At 36.5% G+C, this 11,020-nt stretch overlaps 1 protein-coding gene across 6 annotated transcripts in view; it reads left to right on the forward strand.

The window, feature by feature from the left end:
• The window catches only part of LOC131429333 (microtubule-associated protein Jupiter), a 159,838-nt gene extending 149,231 nt beyond the window's left edge, over positions 1-10,607 (forward strand). For 2 of the 6 annotated variants that reach the window (XM_058593401.1, XM_058593403.1), the window contains 2 exons: positions 3,474-3,611; positions 8,483-10,607. In XM_058593401.1, the coding sequence (XP_058449384.1) occupies positions 3,474-3,611; positions 8,483-8,628 (284 nt within the window). In that variant the 3' untranslated portion in view covers positions 8,629-10,607. The remainder of the gene's footprint in view (positions 1-3,473; positions 3,612-8,482) is intronic. The other 4 variants (XM_058593404.1, XM_058593402.1, XM_058593406.1 and 1 more) reach the window with 2 other exon arrangements.
• The last annotated feature ends 413 nt before the right edge of the window (positions 10,608-11,020 follow it).

Raw genomic sequence — 11,020 nt, forward strand, 5'->3', positions numbered from 1 at the left:
CGAAGGATCAGACAAAATGAAATTTCCGGGATCGAAAAAAAAATTTTGATTCCAAAAGACTTGGAATCATTTTTTTTATGCCGAAAATCTTAAAATTGCATGAAACGTCGAGATTTAGTGTCATCTCGAAAAAAAATTTTTTTAAATCGACTTTCTGGGAATTAAAAAAATATCAAAATCCCAGAAAGTCGATTTTTTCAAAAAAAAATTTTTTTTTTTAGATAACACTAAATCTCGACGTTTCATGCAATTTTAAGATTTTCGGCAAGTCTCAGAAAGTTCGACAAGCTTTTCCTTCTCGGTAAGAAGAATTTTACGGAGACCACATCAGGATGATCTGAATTACTCTTTTTAATTTCAGTTTCAATTATTTTCTGCCTCTTGATTACTTTTTGTTTTCTGAGACAGTGCCTTCTCTTGTTAAAATCCGACAACAAGAGAAGGCACTGTCTCAGAAAACAAAAAGTAATCAAGAGGCAGAAAATAATGAATGTCTTTTTTGTCCTCCTTATCTTTTATTCTTTTATTTGGAGCAGGAAAAAGCCCACTGGAGTTAGTTTCTGTCAAACTTGCTCTCCAGTAGGCATAAAACCTCCTCATCTTTTGCATCAACAGTTTGCTATCATCTAAATGATACATTTTCTTTTTTTTTTTAGATAACACTAAATCTCGACGTTTCATGCAATTTTAAGATTTTCGGCAAAAACAAATTTTTCGATTTCGGAAATTTCATGTCTCCCCCCTATGGTGCCTTACGGTCAAGATCGAAAACTATCAATTATTAATATTATTTCATAATTTGATTGGAAATATTTCCAAGATTCGATTTGAATGTATCAAGCCACTTATTTTCATGATTGAAATTTTGATTAGTAGCGAGCAGTGTCTTATTCTGTCTACTCAAAACTTTCGGCATACCGGATTTCTCTGCCATAGACGACGGTTTTGAAGGAGTAAGCGATATATTAAAGGGAAAGCATCGCTCTGATTGATCAATCGATGCAAAATCGAAGCTGTTGGAAGCACGCGAATGTATAAATAGAAGCAAAATTATAGCTAACGTTTCAGTCCTACGCGTAGCATGCTAGAGGTAGGTTGTTGCTAAATAGACAAAAAGTGCCATAAAACGATTTGTATCTTTAATTGGTATGCTCTGATCTTGTGCCATGCAAGCTCGGATGAAATTCCATGTTATGTCGTTTCGTCTGAGAAATTGACAACTACCCAGGGTAAATTTTGAGTGCTTAAGATTAATTTCTTATTTATATAAGATGAACTCGATTGATAATGAGAAAAAGTTTATCGCTTCAACCGAAATCGCAGTATGGTAGAGAAGCTTAACGCTATAAAAATAACTGCTTGCATACAAAACTTGAATACAAGAAGCTCAAATATCAAAATCGTATCGCAAGTATACACAAGATATACTTGCATACATTTGGGATATTGGTGTAATTTCGTCGGTTATAAAACAATGTTCTGTGTTGGTTCCTAATCAAGATCAATCTAAGCAGACTCTCGTGCAATTGCGGATTCAAAAGTGTGACGATTGAATGAACTGTTTGATTGTAGATTAGAAATCATTTCATTAGAAATTTTGATGGGCTGATCCTTGTAACAAAGTTTTTAATAAATTTTCAATGGTTTATGGTCAACCGACGCTACATCAATATCAATCAATGAGAATTTAGCGAAACGGCCCATTAGGCGAAACAGAACACTGAGCATTTTTATCGCAAAAGTTTTTTTTTAATATAACGTGTAATTTAATAGGCCTTTCAAGGATGTTTTGAATGATTTTAAACATGTTCGTATTCGGAAGAATGTAGTAACAAATTTAAAGAGTTGTTTGGGGATGTTCCTTCACAAGTTGCTCATTTGAAAAACATTTTCATATGCGATAGAAAACAATTAACAATCATTTCGATTATGCCCTGGACATCTTACTTAACAAATTGGACTTGAACGATAGTGTTTCCGAACTGCACATAACTATTTTCTCGTTTTACGTTTCGTCTTCGACTCATCAGTGCACTAGCAGCTTATGTTGAATATAAAATTAATCCTATTTGCAGAATCCTTTTTCACACTGAAATGTTACGTCTATACTGAAGTTCCGAAAAAAAACGAGACCTAGGGACGGTTTTCTGGCCGCCAACTGATAGTACGTAGTTCTTTAGGTCTCGTTTTTCGGCATTTCATTGAAGACTAACTTTGCGACTGCTTACCGGTTTATTTTGAACCGTTGGGTGGCATTACAAGTTTATGATAAACTACTAACGCACTGATGAGTCGAAAAGAAAACGCAAAAATCAGAAATGACAATGTTTTGTGAAAATCGATCCACGCGACTGAGTTATTAATGTTAAAAAAACATGGTTACTTTTCGGACCGTATTGAAAATAAAGATGTATTCCACAGTTCAAAAGATGAGCTTGTGATGTGATGAGGGGTCGACTACCAAGCCAAAAAATTTTAAAAAGGTTTGTAAAACTTGCTAGGCTGTTGAGGCGGAATTATGTTATTAGACCTTTCGATTTGATGATAGAGAAAAAAACGACTCCGCTTGTTGATTTATGAGTTGGTATTTGAGTGCAACAGTTTGTGTCGATAAAAAACTATGATTGAATGTTGGAAACCGAAACTGGTCACAGCTTGCTTCCATTGATTAAACTTGTATTGATCTGGATTTGCGAAATGTCACGCCATTTATCGTGACAAGTTCGTACATTTCACAACATTGGGTTCTCCGTAATGGCATGATTGCATGACGTTTCAGGTGCGGTTTCTCTAGATTCGCCCGCAATCCGTTTTTTTTTGTTTGTTTGTTTTCACCGTACAGACTACTGACGTTGCTGAGGTCATTTACTGTCTACCAAAGGGGTGCCGCGCGTTTAGCTTTGTACATTTTGCGAAAAAAGCACTTTTAATTTGGCACCACAATTTGTAGTGGCTAAACAAAATCCAGCGCCTTCTTCCAGTGCACCAGTAGTTGAGTGATTAAAGTCCGAATCTTTTTTTTTTATACATTTTTCCCTACAACCTGTGCGAATTTGGCGTCCGCTTATTGTTCACGACACCCCGTCTGCGTCTAATCCTTCCGCCGGCCTCCGAACGATCCTGGATACCCAAACCCAAACACTCAGGTAACGAAAACGCTACCCCGGATTCAGCCTACTCGACCCACTACAAGACCACCGGCAATTCGTCTGTGCTTGGCGGGCTGCTCGGGTCACCGGCCCGACGCGGTCACCACCATCATCAGTTCTATCCCAGTGGGGAGGCGCTGAATCCGACCTACGCGTCCAACATTAATCTCTGTATCAGTGACGACATCATCATTAGTGTGACCGATCACGACGAAGACGCTGCTAATAATAATAACAACAACGTCACCGAAATTTCTCCTTCTACAACTAACTCTACTACTACTACTACTACTAGTGCTCTCAATACTAACAACATTTTTCTAGCGTCACCCAAATCATCAACATCGTCGACACCCCGCTCGCCCCGGTTTAACAAGCGGAACCCGGTCACCGGAAATGGCGTCGAGGATTACGCCGACAAACCGCGGAAGCCGAGCTCGAGGCGAGGAGGTAATTCCTACGGTTTGTGTTGCATTTTTGCTTACTTTTTCATAATTCTATACTAACTTTAGCATTTGGGTTTTCATTGTTTTGAAAGTAATGTTGATTAACTGAGTGTAACATCTTTGCAAGCGCTGGTGTTTGTAGGTAATATCAATAACACAATAGACGTAGATAATTTTGAGGAACGGGTGTGGTAATTGAAGTAGTGTATTTTAACAATCGGTTTTTGGGTTTATATTTAGCAGTAAAACGAAAGATTTGAATTTCACGAATTCACAACATTGGGTTGTATAGATAATAATAATAATGAATGATAAAACGTTCGTCTCAAAATGCGATTAACATTTCAGCGTTGTTATGGATTACGAGGATTTTTAGGTTTTCATTTACTTGATGCGTTTCAGATTATCAGATTTTAAACATTACCCCTTTTTTTGTTGATGTTGATTTTTGTTTGTATATTCCTGCTTGAGCATTCGAATTCGAAGCACAAGTTCACAATCCCAACCTCCTAACCCCCTAAGCTCCATATAGCTAAAGGGTTTTAATCGCCTAGATGTATACAATCCCGGACTTTTAGCGAGTTACCTTTTAGAAAAAAATATAATGAAAACGAGTTTTGTTTTCACATTTATTCATCTTATGAAGTGATGGGAAAACCGGGAAAAAGTCGAGAGAGATTTTTTTATACATCAAGTGAAAAGTAGGAGACAAAACCAATTTTGCGTTTGAGCGAGATGTACAGTAAAAGTGCTAAAACAACTTATTGTCCCATACAGATTCCACGTTAAACAATCCATTGGAAATTGGGCCAATACGCCTTGTCTCGTCCAGTGATTTTAAGGGTTTAACAGAAGCTTTAAATCAATTAGAAAGCATCAGAACTTTCTTAGCTGTTATCAAGAACAGCACAATGAAAGTTAATTAAATTATTAAGTTTTAGAAACAGACTTGGCAAAGTCTCAAGGTAACATCGGAAACAAATTTAATAAAATTATTCAAAACCCTAAGGAGCATTCATGTTCTTAAATTTGCTTATGATGATTATCTTGAGACAATACTTGTATTGTGCTCATATTTGTGTGAGATTTCTATAAGAGGAATATTGTAAAAGTTGTTGATTTTGATTTTATCCACAGGAAGTTTGCAGGAAGTATTTGAATTTCTTCATTGAAAACTGAAACTGGTTTCTGAGGACCAGTATAGAATATGGTTTGAAGCGTTCAATTTTCTTTTAAAGGTCCTCAACTATTCTATAGTAAGATCACAAGACCGTTGATATTGATGTAAATGAAGGAGAATTGAATTTAGTTTATGTTTTTGGAATTAATAGACTCTTAATTTCAATAATGTAATGAATTAATGTATGGCTGTATCGATATTTCCCAAAACAATTTCAGGGTTTACATCACTTTCGATGTGAAACCTGTATCCTAGCCGATTAGTTCTAAGGTGATAGGATCTATAACCAATTGAATTAATCACTGCTTAATTTGAATGTCCCGGATTGGCGGTTTAATGCATAGGACGCTGGTCTTACAAGCCAGTTGTCGTATGTTCGAGCCTCGACCTGGAAGGATTCTTAGTGTCAGTAGGATCCATAGTACTAGCCATGCAATGATTCTGTAAACTAAGAATTGGCTGCGAAGTCTGTTAAAACAGAAAGGTCAAGTTCCACAGAAGGAATGTAATACCAAGACTTTGCTTTAAATTTGAAATCCTGAATATTATTGAAAGATAATCTGAATCGAGGTCAGTTCACTACAAATGTGACATTGATCTGAACTAGAACTAGATCAAATGTTGGAGGATTTCTCATAGAATGTAAATAAGTTGGACTATTTGGAAATAAAACTGGCTAAAAATCAGCGGATTACTCCACGAAAGATGCTTAGCATTTAGAATCCTATTGGGAAAAAAATAGATCGATATCTTGTGCGTTTTTTGCAGCTATCATTTGATTTATTTGCTCATCAACGCATTGAAATCGTAAACATGCTGCATTTCAAAAATGGGATGACATGACGGATGTAGCTCTGATTTCTTGACTAAGGAAAAATTCATAAGAAAAAAAATGGTGTTTTAGAGGAGCCAGTCGTGGCAGCAGAACGGTTTTGCTAAATTTAATGTATACCTTATAATAAAAAAAAGAACCGGAATTTTCATTTTAAAATTCCCGCGCTTGACCAATCGGTAAACTTTTATTCTCTCAACGTTGGCAACACTTTTATACACATTCTGTCAAATTTTGACGCATATCGTACGATTAGTTTTTGTTTGGCGTCTATACAAAGAAGTTGAAAAATTTTCGTGTGGCGATTTTTATAATGGATTAAAATTTAGAACAACACAGATAAAAATATTTTGTGAATTTACATTTATTTTCATGCACATATTTGGAGCAGGCAATTAAATGGAAAGTTACATTACAAAACTAAGCGATTTGTAAATATACAGCCTTGTTCAATGAAAAAGTAAATGCATTTCAATGTAATTTTACATCAATCATGGTTTTAAATCAGATTTTCGTTTCAACTGACGTCTATTTAATAGTACTATTGGTTTACATGTCGTGTAAGTTTCATCTTTTCTTTCTGTGAACGGCTCGCCTTCGAAGCGCCATTCGGTCGAATGCTGTACGGTTTCGACTTCATATTCATAGATCCACACCTCATCACCAGTTATGATGCATTCGATGAATGTGGGTTCATTACTGCGTTGGAAATCATCTCTTTGGCCACATCAACACGACGCTGGTTTTGAATGAAATTCTGCTTTTTTTGGCACCAGCCGAGAAGCGACGCGTTTCAAACCCAAAACATCAGTTCAAATGTGTTCGGCTGATCTATAAGAGATGCCCAACAACACAGCAGCCTCTCTAATCGGTACAGAACGATTTTGCAACACAATTTGCTTCGCCGATTCAATGTTTTCTTCAGTAACAGATGTTGTTGGGCGGCCAGGGATCTCATCATGATCCAAGCTTGTACGACCACCTTTGAAGCGTTTATACCACTCGTATGCCTGTGTTTTTCCTAGACACGATTCACCAAAGGCCTTTTCTAACATTTTCAACGTTTCGGAACACTTAAATCCATTTGCAACACAAAATTTGATGCACGCACGTTGTTCTAAATTTTCATCCATTACAAAAATCGCCACACGAAAATTTTTCAACTTCTTTGTATAGACGTCAAACAAAAACTAAGTTTACCGATTGGACAAGCGCGGGAATATTAAAATGAAAATTCCGGTTCTTTTTTTATCATAAGGTAAAACTTTGCTTCCGCCGTTTTCCGATAGGTGGCTGTGCCGGCTGAGGCTGGTTAAAATACATAGATGATAATGCCTTTAAAGTGAGTGTGTGCAGTGCCTAACGAATTGTCATCGCCGTTTCAGTGACAGTTGTTTTTGTTTTCGTATTATTCACGCTCGAAAATGTCTGTTTATGTGCACAATTCTCGCCATTTGCGGGAACTTTTGCTTTTCTGTTACAATTCGAAAAAAATGCAACTGAAGCGCATCGAATGCTTTCAGAAACTTACGGTGATGCTGCTCTGAGTAAAAGAACGTGTCGGGAGTGGTTTCAACGTTTTAAAAAGGGTGATTTCGATGTCGAAGACAAATATGGTGGTAGAAGAGAAAAAACCCTTAAAAGATGAACAACTAGAAGCATTGCTTGATTAAGAAGAGCTTGCCGAATCGTTGGAAGTGAGTCAGCAAGCCATTTCAGAACGTCTCAAGGCCCTGCGCTAAAAGAAAAGCGGCCACAATATCAAGAGCGACATGGCAAAGCCATCCTCCAACACGACAATGCTCGGCCTCACGTCGCAAAAGTGGTCAAAAAGTACCTGGAAGTCTTGCTCCACCCGCCGTATTCCCCAGATGTCGCCCCTTCTGACTTCCACCTGTTCTGTTTGATGGCACACGGCTTGGCAGATCAACATTCTAATCCTTCGAAATGTTGGGAAAATGAAAAAGTTGGACTCCTTTTTTCGAGCCGGGATCCGAAAATTGCCGGAAAGATGGGAGAAAGTTGTCGCTAGCGACGGACAATACTTTGAATAATACATCTGTAAGCACTTTTTCACAATAAAGCTTTTAATTTTGGAAAAACGGCGGAAGCAAAGTTGTACACCTGATACATACTTTTTGTAACAAAGTCTACGCGTACAGAAGGTTTCGGTAAAATCTGATTGGGTTCTGCTAACTCCTAATACGATTTAGCGCGAAATTTGCCAAGAGCACTGATCAAATTAACGTCTGATGTTTGTTCGTATAACAAATTAAAAATGGAAATATAGCAGTAAAAAATTCTCGTGCAAGTAACAGTTTCCGATTTGAAAAAAGTTTTTAACATCAGTTCTTTGTGGGATCGATCTCGCTATCAATAGAATAGCAGAGAATTTTGGATGAGGGCCAAGTGTTTCGAAAGTCAATTCGCCACTCGTCAGTTCAGTCGCGGCCTACTGCCGTATCGACCGAAATCATTCATCAGGTACAGTAAACAAACATCTTCAATGAACTTGGTCTATTCGTGAATGTAAGATTTCAAAAACTCAATAAAAAATGTAAATTATGTTTTTTGACGAAATAAGTTACTCCCAGATTTTCAATGAATTTAATAGCATTATCCCGCTTTTAGGGATTTTGTATTCGCAAATTGTTATTTCAGCTGTTTCATTTATCTATCTTTCTCGTTGGCCAGTGGTAGCCAGTAAAACTAAGTTGATGACGATTTTACGTCTATACGAGGAACAAAATAAATCAATCAAAATGCTGTTCAGTTCTCAAAATTACTTTCGAATGATGAACCCAATCAAGTAGTTAAACAATCTTAAAACACATTTTAACATATTTTTTCCATTTGTTTTTTTTTCTCTGACCAGAATCGGGCAACCCGGTGACCGGCGAAGGATACAAATCGGGTGGTGCAGCGGAGATAAACACAACCGTGCCATCGCTGAACGGCGGTGGCCACGTCATCAACAAGAATCGCATTCCTCCCGGTGGGTTCTCGTCCGGACTGTGGTAAGAAGGACCGTGACTGTGTGAGTGTACAGTTTAAGATTTTTGTCCGGTCATTTGGAGAAGGGAAATTGCCAGCAGCATCAGCAGAACAAACAAACTACCGACATCCCCTTCGATAGAGAGAAGAGACAGACAGAAGAACAACACAAAATGCTAACTAAAACCTACAATAACTACCGAACCAAGATGTCAGCCGCAAACCATCCATTCACATTCATTCGAGCAGGGATGGAAACTGTTGCCGCCCGTAAAAATCGACAGTCGGTCCCATCGGGGTCGTCTTGTGCGAATATCCAAAAAAATATAGCATCCATGTACCGAATAGCAGCTCCCTGTGCAAATTTCCAATGCAAATTATAAAAAAAACAGACAACTGATAGTGATAGTCCATTATCAAAAATATATATACATGCCTAGATGATTCCGACTACGTTTTAGTGTTTTTCGAAAGATTTATAAAATAGAAGAAAAACACACTACCCATGCAAATATAAATAGTTTGAGTTCGAAAAAAAAACATAAACCGTATATACGACATAACTACAATACAAATATCTATTCTGTGTAAAAATTATAAAAAGCAATAGAAAATTAAAATACTTTGACGAATATCCAAAACAACACACAATTAATTACACACCATCCCGTCCCTTCACAGGGAGGAAATCAAATCTCTATCGATTCATAGTTTGAATTACTGGGAGATTAACGAAGGTGAAAAACGAAAAATCGAATCGAAAACAACAAACAAACAAACAAGCAAATGACGAACAACGCTGTTGGCAATATGGTTATGGGGCTATGGCGCGACAGTGCAGGCCAAGTGCGTGCGTATATTCAACAATCAAGACACCAAATCCAACCAATTTATTATACCATTTTTTGTTTTCGTCTGTGGCCACTGTGCTGTCGCGTCGCGTACAGAACAGATTGATTCGATCAGATCGATGATATACTAATTAACAACGTTGAGAGCAATTACTAAACTTATCACACACAGCAAGAATAATACACGTACATACATAGAGCAGAAAATAAAAAAAAAAATAAAAACTACACGAATGTATTTAAAACAGTGTAGTTTCTTCCGTTTTCGAATATTAAAAATGTACCACTTTTACACCCCGGAAAACTTACAGCATACAAGTATTTTGTAAATCCTTTGAGTGTTCGTTTTGTGTCCGTCTTATCGTTGCCTTGATCGGCTAATTTGTCATTTTGATTAAATTAATCAATAACGGCTGGTTTTTTCTTGACAATGATCACATTCACTCGTTTTTTTTTGCGCTAATAAATCATACAGAGAAATAACCTATATATTTGTCATAATATTGTATTTGTACTCTTATAAAACTATTACGGTACGATTATATACGAAGCGAAAATGATATCTTTCCAGCTATTATCCTCTGTTTTTTTTTGTTTTACTCCGATATACGAACTAAGCCTTATTTGATGATTTTTATAAAATTATTAAATATGCCAGTAAGTAGTAGTGGTTCAAAATTAAATGTGAACGAAAGTGGCCTCAAAAGTAGAACGTTTTCCAAAACTGAAAATATATAAACACTCTATTTAATCTGTTATTGTGCGATAGAGAAGATGAGAAGAAAAAAAAAACAAACGGTCATGTTATTAGAAAAGTCAAACGATTTGAACACTGATGATTGATAATAAAAAATTTGTAATATCGGTAATGGTTGGAAAAAAAAAGATATACTGAACCCAGTTGACGGGGCGAAGAGTCGGTTATCAAACGGAACCCCCCCTCAAACTGCAAGTTCTAGAGCGGATAGAGAGGAATTATAGCGATGTCGATACATTCTATATATTTGCATTACACTTTGAGATAACAAGATGATAAGAAGAAAATTAATACAATCCAGCAAATAATGGCAAAACCATAGAAAAAAAACGTATCTTGATTATTGAACTTGATTGATTTACTTCTTTTCATTTGTAATAATAAATTTTAATTTAATAGATGTATTCTGATTATTTATCCGAAATTCGAGCCCCAAATAATGAACGTGAAACGAACAGCGATTCTAGTATGTACTTTGATAACTTTCATAACAGAAAGTACGGATTCCGCATTTTTTCGCGGATGACTGCTTTTTGGCATAGAACCCCTTCACGACTTGTCGTTTGATTTCACAACTCGTATAACTAGTAGATCCTCATTAACTTTTCGTTTGAGTGTTTGAACAGAATGATTTTACAAGGATAAATTTTTTAAATATTACCATTTAATTCTGTTATAAGTATATCACGTCACTATACAAATTCACTATGTATCTCACGAAACTATATAAATTGTATTCGAAATGTGCATGTGATGTGACGTTTATTATACAAGATTTATAGTTTCGTGAGATACATAGTGAATTTGTATA

Source organism: Malaya genurostris, chromosome 2, assembly GCF_030247185.1.
Source record: "Malaya genurostris strain Urasoe2022 chromosome 2, Malgen_1.1, whole genome shotgun sequence".
In the NCBI taxonomy this organism is placed as follows: domain Eukaryota; kingdom Metazoa; phylum Arthropoda; class Insecta; order Diptera; family Culicidae; genus Malaya; species Malaya genurostris.